The following is a 27,065-nucleotide window of genomic DNA, read 5'->3' on the forward strand; positions in this document are numbered from 1 at the left end:
ACCACTATGATATTCCAAAATCTGAAAAATTACATATGCTTAGAATTCATTCACGTGTGGTTTGCTTGCGCTGTTGTCTAGATATTATCAATAGTTTCGTGGCTACATGAGTCTATGAAACTATTGATAACATCTAGGCAACAGTGAAAGCAAAACCACATGAAGATTTACATGAATGTTTTAGAAGGAATTCTATGCGTATGTAATTTTTCAGATATTGGAATATCATACCGGTTTTTGGAAAGTAGACAAAAATTCGAAAACAACTGCCCAGGCATCAGCGAAAGGTCTAGCTGGCCCTGAAACATTTGACTTCGTAGCTTCGTAGTTCAATTTAAAATGTTGAAAATCTGGTGAATGGAAATGGTGTGTGCCATCAGTTTATTACATTTCATGAGAAATTAATTGTTTGGAAATTATTCCTGCGGAAGACTAGGCTTGTGAAATTCACACACCTGAAGCTTTGTGCTGCACATATACCAGAAAACAGAATTTGTGTGTAAACCACATATGTATGTCTTTGTACTTGCAGCACAGAGGTGTTAGTCAATGAGAGATACAGTGGAACTCTGATTTTACTTTCCCCCACAGTATACATTTAACCTTTAGCCACGAAAGCCTCGCGCACAGGAATTCCCGTTGAAGAGGGAAGCTTTTCAAGTGCCTGCTTTTCAAACTTGCCGCGAAGTACAAAAAAAATCGTAGTTTGAGCTAATTCTTGTAGCGATATGAAATTGGTTTTGTTTTCTTTCTTAAACACCGGGCTTTTAGGGGAGCTTATTTTTTTTAAATTGTTATAGGCCACCGTGCCCCCCCCCTCTCCCCCAATAGACCAAAGTGAATAAAAAATGTAGTGTGTAGCAGTGGTGCATTTCTACAACCATGAAATCAGACTGATACTTCTTGGCTAAAGAAACAATAACATTGTATAAAGTGGCAGTGTAGCCAGCTTACAGAGCAATTTCCCGAATTTTGCTTCTAGCGTAAAATTTAAATTTTTCAAAAAGATGCAGTAGTTTAGCAGTCAAGAGCCATTTATATGAATTATCCCATAATATTATGGGGGGGGGGGTAATGAAGGGAAACAAGGGACTATTCTGAAAGGTGCTTGTTAATAATAGTAACAATGGATATTTTGTTTGTAATTCGAGCATGTCATACCTTCATATCTATACTAATGAATAGGGGCATGCATATTTCGTTTTTAACGAAAAAACGAAATTTGAAAAAAACACATTGTAGTGTTAATTTTTCATGTTTTTGAAAGGTGTGAGATGCATTTTGTGACCATGTTTTGTCACGAAATTCAGGGTTTATTCACCGACGCGACACCTTCTGAGGTCTGAATTATCCTGAGAGTTATGCAATTTATTTTAAAAAAATTATTAATTCTGCTATTAATATTGGAGAAGCAAAAATGGACTCCTTTACACAGAAATAAACTTAATACTCTGATAACTATATAAAGGTGCTATTAGAAGTGAAATGTTAATTCTGTGGAATAAGTGTAGTTTTTAAATCAAATTTAGGATTATATTCACAATTTTAAAACCAAAATGTATTTTTATATACTACTTTTCATCCAATTTTTCACCGCTATAACACCGATATTTTATTTTATTTACCGCTTTTGAACCCAAAATTGTCTCAGTTTTTGTATCGAAATTTTGCTCTTTTATTTACCAAAAATATGTGCCTCTACTAATGAATTAAAAAGACTGAACTGAAATATCGTGTTTAGTTTTCAAGAAATGGCACGTAAATTGCTGTCGCAAGCTGCTGGTCGATATATGGACACTGTCCCCAACGGAAATACTTTTTTTTTTGTTTCGAGTGAAACCATCTGGACACTAAAGGTTAATCTTCATTGTTGCATTGAGCATATCATAAAATTTTCCCAGATTTGACCTTTTCCTGCATTTTCAGTTTTTCACTTTGCTCCCCTGAAAAACATAAAATCTAGGATTCACTGTAAATTAAACTTAAAAATTTATTAAACAAGTTAAGGTCAAATGAAAGGGAGATGAAGCAATTATACCTGCAAGTATTACTTTTATTTTTTTTAAAAAAGTATCTGCATGCATCGAGGCATTTGTCCCACCAACTAACAAGCCTAATTGTTCCATGCAATAGAAGACCCATGGTTGCTGATTTAGAATTTGTGAAACTGCCTCCTGCAAGTCTGTACATGCAAATCTGCTATCCATTCTTCATCTTTATGAAAATGTGAAAGTTGCAAGGTGAAAGATGTAGACTGTAGGGAGGGTGTGCAGTAGAGTTCTGCATGGGACCACTTTCATTTGCCCAAACTCGTTCGAGTCACCCACGCTCGAGCATACTGTAGTGGAATGGTTGGCAATGTCCTGTATTTCAGAGCCTAATAAGCAGGACTGTCAACCTAAAACCCATACATGGAAGGCAACCACACTATGCAACTACAATCCTAAATCTTAATTCCGTATATTATTATGTAAGACTCAAATACAACATATATGAAAGTATGCCTACAAACTGAAACGTAAAATGGATACACATGCTGATAGACTTGCCTAAGCAATTACAAATCTCATATCACAGTGCAATAAGTATGTGTACTTCATTGTTCACTTATTGAAAAGGATAATCATATTCTGTGAAATAATAAAATGCAGTTATAACATTCAAACATCATTTTAATGTGACTTTATTCATAGAAACATAAAATGTCTGCATAGGTAGTTTCAACTCATAATCATCTATTTCATTTTCCTTGTATATGACTATGTATTGGTAAAAACTCCATTTTAACATGGAGATGATGACTATGTACACTTAAAGTTTCAATTTCACTGCATTTTTTACTTCATGATCAATACTTGAGGGCCCACTATCACAGACAAATAACGGAAATAGGCTTCAAGAATTTAAGTGTAATCCACTTGTTGAAGTGGTTTATGCTCGAGAGGAAGACCTATCAATTCTGTATGCCATCTAGTGTTGCCCATGTGAAATATCGAGTGCTCGAGCGAAAAACCCTAATTGCAGTATTCTAGTGTGCAGACATAAAGTAATAAATAAACTCTATCCTTAAAATAATGACGAGGTTATAGTCATAATTTTGGAACAACCCATGATAGAAACATAAAATTAATATAGTAGAGGAAATAAACTATTTCACCCAGAAATAATTGCAACACAAATGTTTTTTGTACCAGATTGTGCGGAATGGTATAGTGAATAATATATTAAAAATCTGCCATCCAAATGTTTGGGGAATATCTGCCATCTTGGAAAATGTCAGTAAAAATTCACCTTAAAAATTTAAAAAATTGTATCTCAAAAACGGTGCATTGTACACAAAAAGTGAAGATAACCAAAATGAAAGAGCAGAAACCATTTTCAGAATTAGCATAGGTTGGCTACAGACACAAATAACAGCAAATATGTAAGATATTATTTAATTTGCATCCTAAAGTTACTGAACCAAATTCATAGCTTATGATTGCCTCTAGAAATTGGTTTTTGTTCCATGCCTTTAGTGTCAGGGGTTGAGGACATATGTAGTTTAATGCAGAGTAGTGTGTTTCCCTAAATTTATGTGTTCCATTTCTTATGGTATTGTTGAGAACGTAATATGTATATCTTTTTCTGTTGTGTTTCGTTCACTTGTGTTTTACATATTGTTTTTGTTGTTTAAAAATGTATGCACCCAGTAGTGGTCAAATCCACTGGTAGGGACAAAAAGTATGTATGGGGGCGAGGGGACTGCTCCCCATACTCCCCACCCCTAATCGCTGGCACTGTCAATACATTGAATTAATATGATACAGTAAAATATAGTTCTAAACTGGTCACTTTGTCTTAGAGTCCATTGCAGAATTTTTTGTAGGTACCTGGTGCTAACATGTTAAATTTCATCCTTTTCTCTACATACAGAGGTGCCCTGATGCGTAACTGATTGAAGATGTAAACTCCACTCCCCAATATCCTCAGCCTTATTGAAATTCTGAAGAATGTCGAGCAACCTAATATATTACAGCCACAGAGCAGCAGTATCCTGTTATCTTTCAGAGTTGAACCAAATGTAGATAAAGATTTTTCAGCACCTCAGAGGTTGAACTTACATTAGTGTCTACTTCTGAATTCAGCAGGCTAACAATTATCTCAGAAATATGTTAATTTGCAATGCACTTTGCTTCTTCAAATAGCATGAAATTGCATATATTCTCCTTTTGCTGCATCAGGGGCAACACCTGTGCTATAAGTGCACGTCTGTATGCAAAGGAAATGATGAAATTTAACATGTTAGCACCAGGTATCTACAAAAAATTCTGCAATGGACCCTAAGGGTTTAGAACCACATTTTACTGTATCATATTAGTTCAATGTATTGACAGTGCCAGCGATTAATGGTGCGGGGTATGGGGAGCAGTCCCCTCCCCCCCCCCCCTATACACTTTTTGTCCCTACCAGTGGATTTGACCCAAAATCAGCTGCCCGAATTCCATTTTCAATATGATTCTATTTGCAGTAAGTGTAAAGTAAACTGTCCTTGCCCCTCCTCCCCCCTCCCTTGCTCAGTTAAGGTACTTATTCACCACTATCGGAAATTCCGATTACAAACTCCCAAGGCTAGTAGAGGGGACTGAGTAGACAATATTTGGAATAGGAACCCATGTCCGGAAACGTACAGTTTCCATGCTACAACCATGACAGTGTGTCAGATGTGCCTGTGTTGGTATGCAACCAGGTAGGCAATACTTGATGTCAGACGATCACCTGATGACCTAAAGTGTAATAATTTATTAGAAGCATGTCAAATGAGGTGTTATGTAAGGTACAGAAGTGTATGATGTGTGACTCAGTTCATAATACAAACAAATTTATTTGGTAACAATGCCAAGGGAACAAAAAAGAAACAGACTATTCATTGATCACAATAACACCTGTGTCGACAGTGGAACGCAACAATTTGTTTCTGTCTTCTGCACTAGATGTGTCTCATACGGCACTGCTCAACTACAATAGTGGCTCGATGTGACAACCACCAACGTCGTTGCACACATTGTACCAACGAATCATGTTCTGGTACACTCCCTCCATCACACATGGCATCCTGTCAATCTCTTGTGCAGCGACCATAACTTGTGCCAGCAGTTCATCCTCTGTCTCTACAGGAGTCTCGTACACCATACTCTTCATACGACCCCACAAGAAATAGTCCAATGGCGTTAAATCCTGCGATCGTGGGGGCCATATGGTAGGACCACCTCAGCCTATCCATTTTTGCCCGAATCTAAGGTGTCTCGGAACATGAAGTGTAAAGTGAGGCGGTGCGCCATCGTGCTGAAACCATAGTTCATGATGAATGTTCAATGGCACAGCATCCAAGAACAGGGCCAATACTTCCTGTAGGAAGATCAAGTATGCGGCACCCGTTAGACTGGCTGGAAGAAGGTACGACTCGACCACATAACCGTCCAGAATACCTGCCCACACATTGATAGCAAATCTGTGCTGGAATCCCCGGACATGCGTCACATGAGGGTTTTCATCTGCCAAGACATGGCTGTTTTGAGAATTGAGAAAACACTCCCTAGTGAATTTACATTCATCTGTGAACAGAACTCGACGTGGAAACTGGGGATTGTCGATGCAGCTGTGCAGAAACCATGTGCAGAAGTTAACACTGTTCAACGTGGTGCAGTAGAACCTCTTCCAATTCGGGCATGCTTTAGAACACCACAGTCCTTCCTGTCAGCAGTGAAGGTACCTCATTCTCGAAGCCGTTGCGTAATGCTGACAAAAAGGGTATGCGTTGAAGTCGCATGTTGTGGATAACGCTCTTGATACAGCCGACAAACTGCTCTGCCATTCCCTTCTGCTGCACCATACACAAGGATCATGTCTGTGTATTCTGCAAAAGTATACTCAACCATGTTCATTGGAGATGCACATGCACGTGAATAGGGCTCCAGGCAGGATACTGCGGCAGGCTAGACGTCATGTGCCATCAGGTGATCTTCTGACATCTTGTACTGCCTACCCGGTTGCATACCAACACAGGCACATCCGACACATTGTCATGGTTGTAGCACGGAAACGGTACTTTTCCGGACATGGGTTCCTATTCCAAATATTGTCTACTCAGTCCCCTCTACTTGCCCTAGGAGTTTGTAAGGGGAATTTCCGAGCACCCTGTATAGGTTCTTACATTTTTTTTGTTATATGTGTAGGTAACCAACTTCTACACTTATTCTAAGAATTAAAGAAAATATTTGAATCTTTCTAATTCAATTAAGATTAATGGTAATTCTATCAAACAAACCCAGAATTTAGTAAGTTTTCTGCTCTTTCATTTTGGTTATCTTCACTTTTTGTGTACAATGTTTTTTGCAGTAAGAAACATGTTTTGTTCGTACAAAATCATTATTTGTAACAATGGAAAAAAACATGCGAGTCTTCAGGCTTTTTTTATTTGAATCTGCACACTTTGATTGGCTTACAGAAAAAAATTCATGGAGCTACGATGATTGCATGCTGAAATATTATTATTTTATTAATGCACCAAAGAGCCAGGAGCAACATATACTGTATTGGCAAGTCCTGAAAAATTTGACCTCCTGTAACTATAAAAGTATTAGAAAAATTGATACGGTTTCTTACCTAGGTCAAAGCTACAAGTCTACAAAATTTCATTGAAATCCATGTTGGGTGACATTTTGATTCCTCGTTGGGCAAATTGACATGGAATAACCCCACAGGAAAAGGGGTCATGCTTTGGGCTATTTTTGTGTAGAAATTACTACAACAAGCAGCTATAGAATTAACCATTGTTGATATGAATACCTTGGTTAAGTGCTAGTATTTATCTAAGATATTGTGATTTTTCTTTCATACATATCATGTACAGTAATTGCCTGATTTGGTCTGGAGAGGAATTTTGTTTCTATGATGTTGTATATACCTTGAATGTATTTTTTAAAAAGAAGAAAGAAAACCTTTGTTGAGAAATTGTTAGGGGAAAATAATATTATAATAACAGTTTGCAATATACAGTATCTGTCACATACAGCAGTAATGACTATTGTATAAAATATGGGTATTGCCAGAATGTTGACATGGCAGGAAATTTATGACTGCCGTATTGTTTACAGAATATCTGGCCAGCGTGTTGAAATTTGAGGGTAACGTTAAATATCATTGCAAGATTTAACTCCTTTCGCTTGTTATGCAATTGTACAAACTATGTGAATTTGCCTTCATGGCACGGTGCTGTATGCACAGGGAACTTTACCGTAACCTTACAAAGTAGGTCATTACATATTGGATAAATGAAAAATTTGAATGTGGTTCACTTACATTCCCGTTCATAACATGAAATTGGGCCTCCCCGAAGGTGTAGTGGTAACATCGCCACTTTGTAATCAAGGAGTCCTGGGTTCAATATCTGGTGGAGGCACATAGTGCTTCGGATCCCACTTTAAAGGTCCAGTCCCGATTAGCCTTTCTGTTCATAAAGTGGGCTTAAATCAACAAATCAAATGACATGAAATCAATGGAATTAACACCCCAAAGTATATTTAGAAAAAAGAGCTATGGGTCATTCCATGTCAAATAACCAATTTCAGAAAAGTTTCCAGGTCATGGTTTTGGATTTGGCTGGCATGGAGGTTCAGTCATGTCTGGAAGGCTTGTATTCCAAATATTATGTTCCTCTGAGGAATAGTTCTAATAGCCTTTGGAAGAAGGTGGTGCGCAACAGAAAATGTGACCCAAATCTGAGAAATGAGCCTCTGAGCTAACTTTAGGACTCAATAACTTTGGAACTATTAATCACAGACTAGTGATGTTTACACACCGAACAAACCTCCAACCAAGGAACACAGATATTGTATCAAAATACCCTCAGCTTGTTTACGTTAGCAACAGGAACGTATCTAGAAATATGTTTCGGGGGGTGTCCAAACCAAGTGTCTCAGGAATAATAATAGTAATAATAATGTTTAAAGTAAAATAATTGTATTAAATCAAATTAATACTAATTACAATACATAAAATATTATATTATTACACGAATAGGTAACAAGACTGTATAAGAATAGAGATATAACAGCGCATATTCATTACGTCACTTACCTGTGGTTAAGATCGGAATAACTTACATAAAAACAAGTGCCCTGGCAATGAAATTAATGTCGAATAGATGAATAATTGAAGATTTATCGAATAACAAAAAGGATGTTACATGTAGTTGGAGAAAAGTAAGTTTCTGATTAAAATTTTATGCATATTATTTTGAGTAGTAGTGTACACAAATCTTCTTTGTAATGTCATTCAAAGGCGTATGATCCCAATATAATCCTTGCCTTCTAAAAAGTTCAGAGGAAATTAATAACCATAGATTATGCAACAAATGCTAATATTTTCATTACTTAATTTTAGTAGTAGTAAGTCTTTCGGGGAGTCCTGAGGGCCCCCCCCTCCTAAATACGTCCTTCCTGTACTTGAAAGCCATATGATCCCAGTAATCCTTGTATTCCAATAAGTTTAGAGGAAATTATACAACAAATGTTAAACCAGTATATTTTCATTATTTAATTTTCATACTTAATAAGTCTTTCGGGTGGGGAGGGGGTGTCCGGGCCCCCTAAATACGTCCTTTCCGTTCTTCAAAGCCGTATGATCCCAATATAATCCTTGTCTTACAATAAGTTCAGAGGAAATTATATAACAACGGCTAAATTAATAAATTTTTCATTATTTAATTTTAGTACTTGATAAATCTTAATGAAAGTTTTTTTTTTTTTTTTACAAAATTTTAATTTCGTCAGGCCCCCACATAAGAAACGCCTGGACACGAGGGTTCAATACAGTACTTACTTATTACCCATTATGTATTTCAAGAATTGCACACTTACTGATGATACTTTCTTAGAATTTTTTTTCTAATGTAAAAGCCTTGCTTTTTTAATGGGAAATTCCAAATCCCAAAATTGTTATCTCTGAGACTAGAATCCTAGAGTTAAAAATTATGTCTCGTTTTCTGCAGTACACACTAGACTATACTCCTATGGCCAAATAAACTTAATTTTCATTTATACAGTAAAAGAAGATTAAAGTTAAATAAAACTATATTTTTACGAAATTTTAATTTAATCAGGCCCCCACGTAGGCAACGCTGGAGCATAATTGTTTTAACAGCACTGCATATTGCCGGATGTGTGTTTCATTCTTGTGGCAAGAATTGTGCACTAGCTTCGGATACTTTAGGGGAAAAAACATTTAATTTCTAATGTAAAAGCAGCATTCTTTTTTCGGGGGAAATTGTGCCCACTCCTCACCCCCCCCCCTTTCCAAATATATCTAGCATCAAATTAAACTTTACTAATAGGATTCTTCAAGGCTATTTGTGTAGCACTCAAAACATGTATCTCCGAACATTACCTTAGTCACAGTATGCTCCAAAAGTAGAAAAGAAACAAATTTGACATTTGTCACGTTCCGGCGTTTAAGGTTTAAAAAGATGTATTGGAACCAAGGTGGATTGCAGGATTTGAATCAAGATTTAAGTCTGGGGATTTTTTTTAAAAAAAACTCTCCGATTTAAATCACTTTAAATAAATAATTTACAGAACAATGTATGGAAGTGATTTTGTAGATATCAGAGTACATTAATCTTGTAGTCATTTAATGGTGTTTATTTTTTATTTATTAGGCTCTAAGAAAGAAAAAGAGAGGAAACAAAATATACCGGGTGTCCGAGAAGTATTTGTATGAAAACAAAAATTAACTGTATCCGCTATATGCAACATAGACATGAAAAAATATGGTACCAAAATGTTCGGAAACTATTCAAGTTTTATTGGCAATAGGAAAGAAATCAATAAATCTCCACGTGAGCACCCTTGGTAGCACGGAGTACATCTAGTCGAAATTCAACTTTTCGCCATGCATTAGCCAACATCAAAGGAGGGATCGATGTGATGACTTGGGTTATCCGTTGTTGCAGAGTTGCAAGATCGGATGCAGGAGTTCTGTAGACATTGTCTTTCACATAACTCCATAGAAAAAATCTAAAGGGGTTATGTTTGGAGATCGTTCAGGCCACGCCGTCGGTCCATCTCGACCAATCCATTTTCCAGGAAATGTCTGTTCAAGGTAGGAACGAACCTCCAGACTCCAATGTGGCGGTGCACCATCTTGTTGAAAGATAACATCTGGGTGGTATTCTAGCAATTGAGGAACAGCAAACAATTGCAACATGTCGAGATACACTCCAGATGTTACGGTGTCCTCACAGAAAAAGAATGGTTCGATTATTCTGTCATGCAGCAGCACGCACCAAATGTTCACCTTCGGGTTGCCCATGGTCGACTTCCTCACCTCATGAGGGGGCTCTTTACCCCAGATACGCACGATGTTTGAAACTGTCTCAGCACTGTTTTTTGTGACCTGCTCTCGTGAAACCACAGGACACACTCAGCCTTTTTCTGATTTGTGTACATTTCCGGTTTGCTGGACACTGGCACTGCTACACTACTGCAACGGTACAGAAATCTGAAACAAAAAAAACTTGAATAGTTTACGAACATTTTGGTACTATTTTTTCATGTCTATGTTGCATATAGCGGATACAGTTATTTTTTTTTTCATACAAAGACTTCTCGGACACCCGGTATGTACTGATGGTATGAAGCTCATAGGAAAGGAAATGTGATATGTAAACTGTAAACACACGTAAATTTCCCTTGAAATAAATTTCAATACTTTTTATGTGCAAAAAGAACAAACATTTTGTGTAGAAAAATATACAAAATACTAATGTTAAACCGTAAATAGCGTCATTATCATTAAACTATAAACATGACAGCTGATATTTGGCAAACTATCATTAAAGAAATTGCCAAAATTCAGCTACAAAGACTGTAAAAATATTTTAAGTTGTAATTATAGAGTACATCCAGAATGTTTTATTTTCATTAGAAGAAAAGTTATTGAAATTATTATAGTTTCACTAACACACTCAACAAACATTTCCATAGTATGTTTACATACATTTTTTTTTTACTTTAATCAAACTGTTCAAATTTTTTACAGGGCCGTTTACTAGAAAAAGCCTTTGTGTAAAAAACATATATGCATATCTATGGTGCCAAAAATCATACTAGCAATTTTAAGCATGGATTTTACAAAAATTAAAAAAATCGACTTAAATCAAAAAGATCCGATTTAAATAAGAAAATCATCAAGAATGATTTTTTTAAATAAAAATCATGATTTTCATCCACCCTGATTGAAAGAGATGACCACTTTTTTTGTAACAACCACAAAATTGATCTTTAACCTCGCAAAAAAATCACTAAAGATAAGTTGACAATTATTTACAGTTCTTTAGACACACATATACACACACAATTAACAGGGTGAGTTGAAAGTCAGAGGACACCCTTTCATTTCAGAAAACTTATAGAAAATTAAATATCTGAGTACCACAGCTAAACGGGGGTGATGGGACCTACCTTCCAAGATAGAACTATAACATAGCCGCTGTATTGAAATCCACCATCTTGGGTTAGACTAGTTTTTCTTTTTTCAAAAGGGAAGGGTGTCATTATGATGTAAAAGTTAGGCTAGTTTTTTCCTCAGAAATTCATTTCTTGAATCTGCTTTGCTGTATGTGGTGTGTACAAACGTTATTGTTAAATTTTAGACTTTTATCTTTATATTTTGGATCAATTATGTAATATTTACCACTCTCTGCTTTGGTAAAAATTATTGATTTTTCCAGATATTGTTTTTTTTAAAAAATCTACTGAGCTCTTGATAATTCTTGCTGTTTCATCCCGCTAGCAACATTCTGTGTCTTGTGGCATGAAAATGCCCGATTTCAGTCAAATAGGATTCAACTGATTGGTAATTTCTTCTGTTTCCCAGTCGCCAGATGAAAATGTGAGCAGTATACCTCCAAAGGTCTACGTGATGTGTTCAGTACATTACTCCTTGTGTGGCTGAGCACAGAGCATAATGCACTTTGTCCACTTGTTATGCACTCACACGAGAACATCTGGAAAGAATGTATTGCATTTCTCCATGATGCGTTCCTGCAAGTGATCTTTGTTGCCGATTTTCATGGCATACACGAAAGCTTTCAGATGTTTCACAGATAGAAATAAGGGGGTTGTCAGGTGATCGGGGTGCCCATTTCTCTGGACAATGCCAACCAATCCAGTGACCAGGTAATTCATATCAAGCCATTGACGAACATTTGCTCCATAATTTGATGGAGCTTCATTATGTTGGAAATAGCAGGGGAAACTGCCATCTTCACTAAGAATGGAAGATAAGACTTCTCTCCTGTAGCATTTCCAGCTAGCGCTGTGCATGTAGGGTGAATATGAGTTCCGCAAGGACCACCTGCAGTAACAATGTATTTCTCCAGATGTTTGGGTGCATAACGATTGAGCAAATCACCTTCAACGAGCATAAAGAGTAACATATTGAACACATAAAATAGTAGTACATCATGTGGTCACTTGGAGGTGGTTGTTTCAAATGTTTGAGCTAATTACTTTTGTACGACTGTAGACATCGCAAAACAAATCTAATTGCAGAAATGAAATCCTGAGGGGGAAAAAACAGCCCAGATTTAATATATCATATGCGAGCCTCATATATATGGCACCCTTTCCAACTTTCCAATTGCAAAAAACTATGGCTGAGCCGATACCGATGCCTATGTATCGGTATCGGCTGATACCAGTGGTATTGGTATCGGAAAGTATCAGTTTGAATTCATCTACCGATACCAGCCGATACTTTTCCAGCATATTGGTCTTCCACGGGGTCTGCAAAAATACCACGCGACACTTTCACCGAGTGATTACACTGGAAATTATGCAAAATTCAAACTTCCTTTTTATTTTGCACCAATTTTGCACGATAAAATATATTTTGTCATTACATAATATATATTTTAAGATTCTGATACAAGTCTTGAATATTCTAAAGCAAATTTCTTGATAAATTGATGGATATAATTGGAGAAGAATATTTACACACAGATATTGATAAAGATTTTGAACAAATTTTAATTATTGCAATTTTCATGTATCGGAGGGAATCTGTAAGAGTATCAACATCGGTATTAGTTCAAAGTGGTAGCAGCTCAGCCCTACAAAAAACTAATCTGAATCATTTTTAGAATATGCAGACATGTACCACAAAAATCAAAGAGAGGCAATTTCATTCAAACCTTTATCTGTGGCTTCTGCAGTGAATCAAAGTGAACAGAGAAAATCTACTATGTAGTTGACGATTATGCAAAGTCATACATGTGTGACACACTATTATACTGCAGGACATGAAATTGCGAACTTCAAGAGCAACTCTTTTCCTTCTCCCCCCTTCGCCACTCGCCTGGTTGGATTTGTAACTTGCCTTGACATAAACAGGTTCAGTTTTTTTATGTCAGTTCTTCGGTAAAGTTTGCTGTTAGTGTTACCATGAGTGATGCTAATAGTGCTAATGACAATGAAAAGAATCCCTTGTATGCCAAATAAATGAGAGAAACGATCCACTACAAGAGAGAACCGGATTAGATAAGTCTGGTGAAAAAGTAGTGTGTAGGTCTGTTTCTGTTTCTGTATTGGGCCATTTGCGTTCGAATAAAGAAATGAACTGTTCACGATCGTGGAGACTATCCAACTGCTGAAAAGGTGAGACTTGATTTATCAGAAAAAAAAATAAACTTTTGGGGTTCAAGAAATTCAGTGTTATACAGTTTATATGTAAAAGTATAAAGTATTGTAATCTGAGAGAGAGAGCATGTTAGGCCTAACATGGCACCTGCTCACCCTGGCTATGTGTGACCATGAGATTTGCATTTTCATGTCCTTCCTATAAAAAAGAAGTGTTATAGTTATCTGTGGAATCAGAAATTTGAAATATCAGTTCTAACATCAGCTATTTTTCCATGGAAGTGCTACATCAGGTTTTCAATATGACTTTGCATTAAGTTATATAAATATTTTTTTTTCTATTCACTTTGGTTGATTCGTTGTAGATGACATAGTAACTTGCCAAAGGAGAAGTTTTGTGTAAAAATTGTATTCTTATGTATTGAGAGGAGCATAGAGGCAGCCACCCAGAAAGTTAATGGGGATTCGGATGCTGAAAAATAATTTTGAATGGCATTATGGAAAAATCAAGTGAAATAATTATATTTTCTTATTTGCTTCAAGAAAAAGAAGTTCAAAGGGGAGCGTGTAGGAGTTCTGACCTGTTGTAACCCCTCTTTCACGTACCTCCAGCAAGTTACGCCTATGGCTGCCAAAATTTCACTTTCCACCAAAAAGTCTGGTTTGCATGTTGAAAAATCTCTTGCAATTTTTTAACCAACACTCATGCATTGACATGTATGTAAAAAATATAATATCAACAGAGAAATAACCTGAATAATGCTTAAATCTTCTTCCCAATGTTTGTGAACCATTTCTTGTTTTGTCCTCGTGAATGACAGGTATTAAACCGTTAAAAGTGGCTTCAAAAAGTTAAAGGAAAGGGATAATGATAGCAGGACTGTACGACCAGGCTCACCTTAGGTTGAAAGTCTTTTGTCTACACACAGCGGCAGTTCCAGGATTAACTATCTAGGGTGCTGAAGAGATGCAGAATGAAATTTAGGGGTGCGATGTTTTGATCACTACATCAAATACCAGTCAACTTTTGCAGCTTCTTTGAACACATGCCAAAGAAACTGAAAACTACTGGTGACTCGCTTCATTTGTGCTTGTTTTGACCACAACAAAGCACATGTACAGGAAAGTAAATGCAGATTCCCTTTCAGGTTAGGATCAATGGCTTGTCTATTGTATACACACTCTAGTTTTAGGAGCTACAAAAAACATTATTTCAACCTTTTAACCACTTGTTTTAATTCCTGGCTATCACTTAAGAAGAAATGAGAAATGGTTCTGCAACAGTTGGAAAATGAATTACGATTCAAGCACCATTTTCAAGTGCATCAGCAGAAAAGTAGGCAGCAGGAACCTAATTTGTAACTCCAGTTTTAATTGGAACGAAGACTTTCAATTACAATACAAAGTAAAATATAAAAATGATTTTGATGAAGATATTCTCAAGATCAGCCAGGTCAGTTCCTGATATGCTTCCGAGATTTCGGGAGCTAATGTCACTTGCATCTTCATCTGGTATCCCAAGAAAATCTCTTCATTATATGCTGCCAGGAAAGGTTCGAGAATTATTTAAAGAAATTATCTTGTTTCAACAACCTCGTGCATTATTTATTGTTACACAAAGTTTGCACTATCACTATGCATGTGTTCTGGTTCTCATAATCTTGGTGCAATAGTGTCAGCTTTAATTATGAAGCTTATAATAATCTTACTAAAGTTTTGAAATGCTTGTTTGGAAAGAAAAACCTTCCAATGAGATATGAAATTCATTATTACTTCCACACTGAAGTTATAAGTTTCTTAGTTCTGTGCAAACTTTTGCTGCTGTTCATTCCACAATCTCTGAAAGTTATACTTTTTAAATATTATTATTTTGAACTTTATACTTAACATTGTGAATAATTATTAAAGAGAGAAATTATTTCTAATTTTTCATTGTCTATTACACTTTAATCTTTATTAATTGTATGATCTTCAAGAATGTTCTATTTATTGTGTGGTTCAAAAATGACTTGAAATATAATGTTATACTATTTTTACAAATTTCATTGAAGTATGTAAAAATTACAAAGAAAATCAGGTACAAAATGTTGGTGTTGTAATTTTCCTTTTTCGTATATTACTCGTCACATTCATGTATTTATTATAAAGTTATTCTTTGAAATTACACACATTTATATTTGGGAAATGTAGCTACTATTATTGAATGCTTACTACCATATAAGCCTAAAACCTCCCTCTTTTTCAAATTATTTTGAGATACAAATAGATTCATATCTTACATGTATCTGTGTATATATAATGTAAGCAAGTTGGATGTAATTTGTGTTAAATTTTGAATGAAATTCATCTAGTATTTGCCACTAATAAGTTATGAGAATTGTATCAAATCAATATGTATGTGCATATTCTATTGGTGCTAATTTGTAAATTTTGGAGCCTGCTGCTTTTTATTGTAATAAATTGTGTGATGAATGTAAGCTGTTGTGTTTTATTAGAAATATAGAATTCTGTGCATGTGCAACAATAAATAATAAAATTTTAATGTGCATGAATGATTGTAAACATCAGTTGTATTGTTGTCTTTTTTTTTTGTTTTACTGCTACAATAAATTTAATAATGAGTATTTCTTAGATGTGTAAGACTGCATTGTATTGCATCATGCTTATTGGTTATTTTCTGCTATTTAGTAAATTGCAACAATGAGTAAAAGGACAAACAAAATAAAGCATTCATACTTTGTCCAGATTCTAAACAGAACTTTATTCATATTTTCATTCATACACTCGGATTGTACAGGGGATGAAGAAAAATATGGAAACACTTGCAAAGAAAAGCCCGAATGCTGTAGCTAATAAGGTGCAGGACCGCCTTTAGCTTCCAAAACGGCCTGCGGTCTCCGAGGAATGGACAAATACAAGTCCTGGATGGTGGATAATGGGATCTTGCACCATTCTTGTGCAAAACATGGTCACAATCCTCCTGAGTGTCCTTTTGTCTCTGTCATGCAGTGTACATTTTCGTCCACGCAGGTGTTTATCTAATGATGTTTTTCCGGACACACTATTATGTCATCATGATCTTGGATAGAGTCCCTCTCGATACGCCAAATAACATGGCTACTTTGGTAACAGAGGCGCCTGCAAGGCGGGCACTAACAGTTTGCCCTCTTTGAAACACTGTCAGCTCGTAGATGATTCAGTATCAACTGCACTGCAGGCTATCTACAGTGTAACTGTCGACTCCTACTAGTCCGACAGGGCCCTATCTCACGGTGCAAAAACAAAATAATGTCGCACCACGTCCGATTTCAAGTGGAAAAATTGCGTTGATATCACCTGTTCCGATGTGATGTTTCCATATTTTTGTCCATCCCCCGTACCTTACAGTAGTGTAAAGGTTGTTGCATTAAATGGATATCTTAATCTCTATGTTACTGTGATAATATATTTGAATTTCTCTAAGATTCCTTACCATGAGAAATGATGTGAAGATACATTTAACCTTTATTCATTTGCAGGATATTGGTCCCTGGAACTGCGGAACCAGTTGTTTACAAGCACTGGCATTGTCTCCCAGATCAGAAACTGCTGATGGCCGTGTAAGTATTTCTCCTTTCTTAGTTAATACATGTATACAGGGTGTTTTCATGACCTTGAATGAAACTAGCAGGGTGGATGGAGACTGGCTCTCAAGTACCAATATGAGATGAGGAATGCCAGGCAGTAAATGCGCCACTAAAACGTTATAAGACAAGACGAGCCTATGACAGTGGAATAAGACAACTGAAAGATGCAGCTTGTAGATTTAATATGGACATTACTGTCTCGTCGTCTTACTATTATTATAAAGACTAACGTTAACTTAACAACGTACTTTATTGTACAACATGAAGTATAACAAGAACAAGAACTCAAGAAGTTACCAGGACTGTTCACGTCAGTCATGTTGCTGTTATCAGTGGTGCCAGTTCCTTGAGTCATTCTGATGATATCACAGGCAGCAAGGAATCTTGCCCAGAGGGCATGCAATGTGTGTCCCTTGCCTTGGAACCCAATTGTCAGCCTTTACTGCCAGGCAGTGCACCTGAATGTTCATATGACATCCACAAGCTGCATCTTTCAGTTATCTTATTCTGCTGTCATAAGCAGTTCCTACTAGTTTTGGCTTACAACTTTTTAATGATGCATTACCAGGCAGGGTTCCTTATCTGATATTGGTACTCGGGTCAGTCTCCATCCACCCTGCCAGTTTGATTCAAGGTCACAGAAATACCTTGTATACATGATGTCGTCACATGGCATTAACAGACTTTCACAGTGCCTAGAGAACATCAAGGTAAACAATTGTTAATAGTGTTTGACTTGTTGAGGCCTTGTTTTCGATGCTACGGGAAAGTGTAAGGAAATGTAGTTTAACTTTTCTATGGATAAAGTCAACTGTTTAAAATAAAAGCTTTCATTTTCTTGATGTATTTGTAGAGGCAATGATTAAGGTTCTATGCTTTGAGTTTATTCTTATTCATACATATGGGCGGCGATAACACTACAGACCTGAGGTGTATATTTGTGGAAGGGGGATGGTGATGGTGATTTGATCAGAGGGCATCTGGCAGTTGCCTCTTAATGCTAAGCAATACTCGCCAAGAGCAAATAAAATATCCTTGGCCCTCCAGTTTTGGCACCCAATCAACACTTCTGTCCCAAACAGTTGGTTTCATACCATCGTCATTGAAGAACTTCTCTAACCACTGTTAAATTTTTAATCTTCAAAAGACATGACTTTTTCCAATAACGTTAGTGAAGTTGAAAGTGTGACTAATGTTTCCATAATGTAAAGGGCATCAGCACTCTTGTGTTCAGCATGTAGATTTTCCTCTATGAAACTTAACATGAAACATCATTGACATTATAATCAAGAAACTGTTCATTAATTAAAGAATTTATATTTGTTTATCAAATATGAAACTCAGCGTTTTTGACCACTAAAGAAATAACACCATTCTAGCCATCTGAAGTACAATATATTTTGCAAGATGATGTACATAAACAGTGCAATGTATGTAGATGCAGAAGTGTCTCCCTTTCGTAGCAGCAAGAGTTCAAAGAAGAGCAAATGATAAATAGTTTAATTGTTTGTGTGTGTGTGTGTGTGTGTGTTGTAACCTTACCATTTCTAGTAAGGGTATGCAAGTGTGTGTATGTGTGTGTGTATCGTCACAGTGTAGGTGAGGTGTAACCATACTATTATTATTATTGAATGTATTTAATCAGGAAACCTGACTCCTAACAGGGAATGAGATTGACTGACCTCTGTAAGGAAACAGATGAATTATTACCACACAATGTATTTGAAGTGGTAAACATTCCTCTCAATCTATGACAACTTTTTACATCAATTTTGCTTGCAAATAATACCTTCTTGCACTATAAATAAAATCTGATCGTGACTTTTGGCCTGTGGTGTACAAGCAGGATAAACTTGCCATCATTATGAAATCAATGGGAGACAACTTTAAATTAATATAATTTATATTCCTTTTTGGCAGAAAAAACAGATAGTAAACATCAAAAGATAATACATGATGCAAGCTTATTTTTTTCAGATATTTCAATGTGATTTCGTAAGTCCCTAACAACAGCAGTTGACTTCCTGACTGTACCATGTAACCAGAAGCTTCATGTGGACCATTTTCACATATTTATGTAAGGCAATATGTTCAAAATCTTACTCGTAAAATTCAGCAAGAAATTAGTTTCAAAATTGTTACTACGTGCCCTGGGAAATTTGTAGTGTTCGTTATGCAATCACCTTGATTTATGAATGTAAAACCTAACTTCATTTCAATTTGATTTTCCAGTGCAATAGGAGTCCAATGATATCTCCAAGAGCATCACCTCAACCTGTGAGGAGGGTGCAAGGGGTAATTCCACCCACAGCACCTCCTCCTTTACCTCCACGGAGAGCTTCACCTACTTTGAATAGTCCAAGTACATCTCCAAGGTAAGGAATATACAGGGTGATTCAAAAGTCTCTTAACACCCCCTATAAAATGTAAAGCAGTTAGGCTGGGTGTAAATGATCATGATTGAAACATATTAGGCATAGGGGGAACCATATTGTTGTGTTCCAAACAGACGTCCGTCATATTGGTGGGCGTGTGAATACTGGTCGCATTCAATGCACATGTCCTTGCACATGCAATGTCCCTTCCCTGCATTACCTTGCCTCTTGAATTCATCAAAGAAGACTTCTTAAAGAGGATTCTCAAGTAACCAAAAGTGGTTGGCCCAATGCTTGGAGGCTTAGGTGGCAGCCCCATCACCAAAATCGGGTGCTGTGGGCCAATAACCTGCACACTTTAAATTACACTATTAAGAGCTTGATAAACTACTTCATTTTTATATACTGTGCACATACACAAGTACTTAGCTCTCCAACCAAAAAGAAAACATCAACACAAAATCACTTCATTTCTAAATTGCATATCTCAAGTGATTTATTCATTGTATGTATTTAAAGGATATCCTTGCTGCCCAACAAATAAAATAATCACTACTGCACATACACAAACACATGTTGAAAATCACATGATGATAAACAAAATTCATTAATGACTGAACACAAATGACACCATTGTTTCCCTTGATGTGCGGGAACAGACTAATCTTATCACTGCTACATCTAGCAAGTTCAATGAAACTGGAAGTTGAGTAGACATTCGGGGGAAGAAAGGAATGCAGCTTGACAGGGAGCGAAGTTTTCGAACTGAGATTATGTGCATGGCAAATCCCAATTTGCAGCGTCTTCCTGATGTGATCAAAGATAAAACGTTCTTCAGCTGCAAGTGGTAGGAAACTTTAGGCAAACATTTCGTTATAAATCGCGCACAACCTCGATTGCCAGTTTTTGCATTTTTTCTACTTAATTTGATGATATTTCACGGTTATTTCGCGAAAAAGCATTCATTTCGTAGAAAAGCACACATTTCGCATTACTTCGCGAATAGAACTCATGCATATTTCATCATTGGGGGTGTAGTTACGTGCAGAATGTTCAAAATTGCATCTTTTTTTCACATTTTGCGATTTCGCGCATCGCGAAAATTCAATGTCCCTAGTCATAGGAATACAACAGGAAATTCTACCAACAAGGATTTCCTTGAATTTTATGTGAATTTTCTTGACAAATGTGAAAATAACCATGTTTAACCCTCTTCGTCCACACTTTGTCTCTTCACAAGACAAATATCAAGATCACAGGGTTTCCATCTTTCATGCCTGAAGTACATTCGGCAAGTTTCAGCAATTTTCCTTCACTGCCCTACTGAAAGTTCTGTCTACTGTTTTCAGTAGATCAAGGGGTGTTTTGAAACATCTACTGTTTTCAGTAGATGAACTGTAATGCTAGTGTCTTCTACTGTTTTTAGTAGCCCAACTGTGTCTACTGTTTTCAGTAGCTGAACTGTACTGCTAATGTTGTCTACTGTTTTTAGTAGCCCAACTGTTTCCATTGTTTTCAGTAGATGAACTGTACTGCTAATGTTTTCTACTGTTTATAGTAGTCCAACTGTTTCCTCTATCTTAAGTACATAGTTGAACTGTACTCTTAATGTTTTCAGTAATATAATTGTAGAACTAACATATTTTATTGTGTTCAGTATAATTCTGTCTGAAAACAGTACTCTTGTCACTAATTAAAATTTTCTTGCAACTGAAAATGTAATGGAAAAATCTTATAAACGAGTAAAATAAATGTATGGTAAAGCATGTGGAACTTGCTACTTAGGAATTCATTCACACAAGAAAGAAATCAAATAAAGCAAACACGTTTTTAAGAGTGTAGCTTCATTGTGGTTAACGCACTTGTAGAAAATTGAAAAACATACTCTTTTATACATAAATTGGCATATTGTTCTTCCTATATTCACACAAGAACAGCAAAAATTAGTTTAAATGAAGACCTGACCCTCAATGCTTGAAAAACCAAAGCAAGCAAACACTGTTGACTACGTTGATCAAAAGATGGCTCCTTTCTGCAATTGCATTACACAGATATAATAATAACCTTGGAAGTCCCAATGCTGAAAAAAAAAAATTAACTGATACGATAATGTATTCAAACTACTAGCTGCTTTAGTGTTGAGTTATTTTTTAAGAAATAGTTGTAGTAACTTATTCATTAAGACGTATCTGACTTCAGTAGTATTCATTAGAGTGTCAAAAATTAATTTGTCTATTCTTGGAGTCAATAAATGATTTTATAATATATTGTAGCAAGTATTATGCATTATTATTCACATTGTTTTCTTTCAGTACAGTAGCCTTACTGCACAGTACAGTAGTTCTACTGTAGAGTACAGTAGATCTACAATACGATTTCAGTACATTTCACAGTACACAGTAGAAGACATTTGAAAACAGTAGAATTTCCAGCAGGGTCGTTTCCTGATGATGTCATGTTCAAAGGTTCCCTTGTCATAATTAGTTTTAAACTTTGGGGGGGGGGGGGTAAAATAAAATTGCAGGGGACTATCCTCTTCATCTAATCATGACAATGGGGATGAGTGATGATTAGACAAAATGATTGAAGGGGCAATCACCAATAATGTCCATGCCAGGATTCAAACATGCAACCTTTGATGTCAAAATCTAAAGTCAACCACATAAGGCTTGACTAGACCTGTGGCCATTACCGGGAAGTCATTTTTTAAAATTTCTTCTCTCTAAAAACTGCTACAATAACCAAATTCTGTAAAATTGCATCTGTTTAGAATTCCTTCTGGAGCATTCATATGAATCTTTTTGTTGTTTGCTTTCGCTGTTGTCTAGATATTGTCAATAGTTTCATAACTATGTAAGCCAATTAAACTATTTTGATTATTGTAGTAGTTTTAAGAAAGGAGAGGAAATATCAAAAACAGTTTCCCTGGTGATGGCCAAAGGTCTAGCCCAGACTTAGTGTTCAGCTACTGAGCCAGCTAGTGAAAGACATCCATAATTTATTTGCATACTTAGTAAGATGTATAATAAGCCAGTCTTCGTGGTTTGAATCCCAACCTGGGCATGGGTGTTATTTGTGTGTCATCAAGTATCATCTCTCATCCTCATCTTCATGATTAGCCAAAAGTGGCAGAAATGCGAAGAAAAATACCAAATAATAAGATGTAAGAACCTATTTGTAAATTTTTTAATGAAAATACTAATGCAATTTTTTTTATTATTATAACAATATTACTTTTCATCTTGAATTTCAGAAAATTTGCCTTGAAAACCTGGAATTATTCCCAAGTGAGTTCATAGAGTACCCACCCTGATGTAGCTGCTTCCTACCCATGTTATATGAACTCTCTGTTTTAATTCCAGCAATCATCTAACAGTTCCAAGAGAAGAAGCTCCCCCACTACCACCAGTACAACCGCCATGCACGTGTACTGTTACCATTGTTGCTCAAGATATAGATGAACCAGAAACATCAAGTAGGTTTTTCCCTAACAATTAACATAAAGATTTAATTAGGTGTACTACTAGGTAGTACTACTCTCTTGATAGCAGTAAAAAGTGTTTATTTTTGCCAGAAAGTGGTTATAAGTGGATACAATAATATCTAAACACATTTTTAACCTTCAGTGGATAGCAGCCTCTCTGCCTCTGAATAGGAAGATTTCACATATGCTTGATGTAAAGGAAAAGGTAAAGTGTTCCCCTGTGCTTAGCACTACACCATGAAGGCGTATAGGGGGTGTGGGGGTAATGCCCCACACTTTCTTGATCCGGTCGTGAGTGGGGGTGATGTGATCAGCACCATGCCCCTGACCGCTTTTACCCCCCAGGGTTTCCCCCAGGTACCCATGTTATTTGATGCTGGGTGGGCACCGGGGCCGCTTTAAATGTGTGCTTGCCTTGTTCAACTTTGTTAATTTTCCACATTTTTCAGGCACTAATGGTGTGATGGTAAAAATGTATTTATGTGCTCAAATAAGAATATACACTATGTAGGTTTGGCAATCAGGTATGGTTGTATTATATATATATATTTCAATGAGTATATAATAATTTTGTCTTGGTAAAAAGAAAAAAGGAAACGTTATTCACCTATCAATTTTTGTCACCATTCACAGAATGCTTATGATTGACATTCAATAATTTTTATGACAGTCTAAATATAACAATGTATAGGACCATTTCTGCCCATGGTTGTGTGTTTCGATTTCAGGCTGGTTTACTAGAAGTCACTTGTGTTATATGTTGATAATTATCTGTTAAAGATTAAGGAATAGTAAGTCATGCTATTTTTAGTTTTTCTTGCAAATTTCACACTATACATTTTTCGTTTTTTCTTGTCCTGTTATAATAGTGTCTTCAAAGAATGTCCTTGCTTGTAGGTATTTATAAAATATACTGTAATTTTATAAACAATTGGTCTTTCTTGGCTTTTGAACCCCAAAATTTTGGTATTTACGCATCTTGGGCACAATTATGGAACTAACTAGCAAATAGTTGCGCACTCCAAAAGCCAGAGAACTAACTAGCAAATAGTTGCGCACTCCAAAAGCCAGATTGATACACTGGCCAATCAATCAATGAAAATATGCTTGGCTGGATTTTACCCACAAAGAACTGTGGTTTTTAGTATGTAAACAGTTAAAAAAATATAAATAATTAGGGATGGGACATATTAATGGGTACTCTATCGGTATCAGCCGATATAGGCATAAAGGTGTATCGATAAAAGTACAGTTTATTTTACCGATCTGATATATCTATAAATATATTTAAATTTAGTGCAATATTGTGCCATTTTGTTGTAATTTTTATAGGTATAAACATAATATCTATTCCATACTGGTATCTAAATATGCTGCTTCTTTTCCATTGCAAAAGTTTGGTTTATCTGGTAACATACATTTATTAAGGAGGTCAGTGAACCATTTGAAATTTTATATTGAATCGGTAGAATATTGGTGTCGGTAAATTTTATATCGATACTTTATCAGTATTAGCCAAAATTTCATATCAGCCCATCCATATAAAAAATACATTTTTATGGGTCAACTAGCCATATCAGCATATAATTGATTACTTTTATTGTAATTACGTATTTGATATGAGGTAATATTTATATATTCTCTTCGTTTCTTTAAAGGTAATGTGGATGTGAGATATGATATCTTACAAACCAAAAGCTTCCCTTCACACGTAAGACACCAATCCTGTCCATCTCTTAGCTCAGCTCTTATTACAGCCGTACCTTCCAAATCGAACACCACCCCTATGTTCCCTACTCCCAGTACCTCACAAGCACCAACTTCTCCACTGATAGTGCCGAAACCCCATCCTCATTCGTCTTCTTCGGTAGTTACTCAGGGTGGAGCTTCCAATAATCCACTTCTACAGCGACAACATAGTGGAGGCAGTCATACGATTCACTATGCTGAACTGGCTGACATATCAGAGGAACCGAGTTACGAGAATACTAACATTAACCCAGGTATGTTGGAGCGACAGGTTTTACTTCTGTAGTTCAACAGGGTGTTGGCTTCCTGAGTTGTTGAGCATGTTAAGAGCATAAGGCATCAGTTCTGTTAAAATGCACTTAAATATTGAAAGAAGCCTCTGATATATTCTAAACCGTATTTTACCTCATGTAAGCAGATCTGTATGTTGATTTTAACACTTTAACTGCCAGGCCGAATTTTGCATTTTTTTTGTGGGAGCTCATGAGGCTCGGTAGGCTCAGTGACTGCTGGCCTCTGGTGGGAGATCATTTAACCAGTTAAAGGCTGACGTGTGGTCAGCACGATGAACCCCTAGTCGTCGTCGTAGGTTTCTATGACCAGGTTACGCTACTCATTTGTAGCTCCACAATTTCCTTACAATGGTGGGTGACCACTGGCCCCATACACAGGCTGAAATCTCAGGAAAGCTGGGAAACTAAAACCTGCATGTGTCCCATACCCAGAGCCCAAAGCATGGGCCCTCCCCCGATGGCATAGTGTAAATGTCATCACCTTGTAATCAAGGGGTCCGGGGTTCAATACCCGGTGGAGGCACATGACACAGTGGTTTGGATCCCACTGTAGGTCCAGTCCCGATTAACCTTTCTGTGTATAAAGTAGACTTAAAAACAACAATTCAACCAATCAATCAATCTGTTTTTTAAAAATTATTCTTCCCTAGGCTGTGTGTATAACATTTATACATGTGTAGTAACAATATAGTTTCATACACCCAGTTGTTTTCAAAGGAGCTGTGTATACATGGCCTGCAAAGGAGATACCCTGTATACAAATTTGATACACGTGGCAATTAAAGTGTTAAGTTAAATAATGGCTATAAGCAAATGTGTTTTAAATTCCTTGTATGTCTTATGGAGAACGAAAATAACTTAATGTTTCCACTCTTCAAAGTCATGTTTTGGCATTTCTAGTCTGAAATTAATTTCTTCAGTGTAATATTGCTGATAATTTTTCTGATAACTACCTATAATTTTACCTGTAATGTAGTGCAAAATTCTTTCATTTTGTTGTTTTTTTTTTAAAAAAAAAAATCAAGGTATAATTCATAAATCTTCATTTTGTAAAACAAACTCAAAATACACAGTTTCTATTTTCTAATGCTAAATCCAGTACAATAAACTGGTTACATACATTAACTGAGGTGATGAATGTAAAATTCATGTTCTTCGTGGAACATTTACAATTTTTGTTTCAGATCGATATGCCATCAATAACTTTTATATCCATACGTTATCGGTATTAACTCCCTTTTGTTTAATAGAGCATATGTATCTATTGTGAGTTGTCTTCCTTAAAAAAAAGTATAAATAGCAACACTGCAGGACTTATATTTAAGTTGTAACAGGATATTTGACATGCCACTATCAGAACTCCATTTTTCTTGAATACATTACACCCACAGCATTATTAAGATGTTGATACATAATGCATCACTTTTACAGGAAGTACAACTATCATTAACCACTTGAATAAAACTACGATAGATGCCGAATCAACTATACCTTCTCCTATTGTACCTTCTTCATCACATAAAGTAAATCCAACTATTGCAGATAATAGGTGAGTACAAATTGAATGTTTGTGTTGCATTGTTAGAAAAGAAACTATGATAAATTACAGGTTCTTTCATAGAACGTTTTGTCAGTGTTGCTAGAAATACATTTGTGATGGATTTGTTAAAGATTTACAACGTAATGGATTAAAATTTGATGATTATCTACATATGGAAATCTTACAATCATTGCATTATTTTTAATCCTTGCAGATATTTCTTTTTTGTTCTATATGTTAATGTAGCATATATTTATATTAACTTGCATTACTGGATTATTGTATTGTAATGAACATTTTTGCTGTGTGTGAAATTGAA

General features: G+C 36.0%; 1 protein-coding gene across 1 annotated transcript in view; it reads left to right on the plus strand.

Moving 5' to 3' along the window:
- Cbl (E3 ubiquitin-protein ligase CBL) overlaps window positions 1-27,065 on the plus strand; it is a 109,356-nt gene that overhangs the window by 77,836 nt on the left and 4,455 nt on the right. Inside the window, exons 7-11 of the mRNA XM_083111730.1 lie at window positions 17,198-17,278; window positions 19,538-19,680; window positions 23,043-23,155; window positions 24,823-25,167; window positions 26,638-26,755. Coding sequence (XP_082967856.1) covers window positions 17,198-17,278; window positions 19,538-19,680; window positions 23,043-23,155; window positions 24,823-25,167; window positions 26,638-26,755 — 800 coding nt within the window. The remainder of the gene's footprint in view (window positions 1-17,197; window positions 17,279-19,537; window positions 19,681-23,042; window positions 23,156-24,822; window positions 25,168-26,637; window positions 26,756-27,065) is intronic.

Source organism: Lepisma saccharinum, chromosome 25, assembly GCF_977018435.1.
Source record: "Lepisma saccharinum chromosome 25, izLepSacc3.1, whole genome shotgun sequence".
NCBI classification, from domain to species: Eukaryota; Metazoa; Arthropoda; class Insecta; order Zygentoma; family Lepismatidae; genus Lepisma; species Lepisma saccharinum.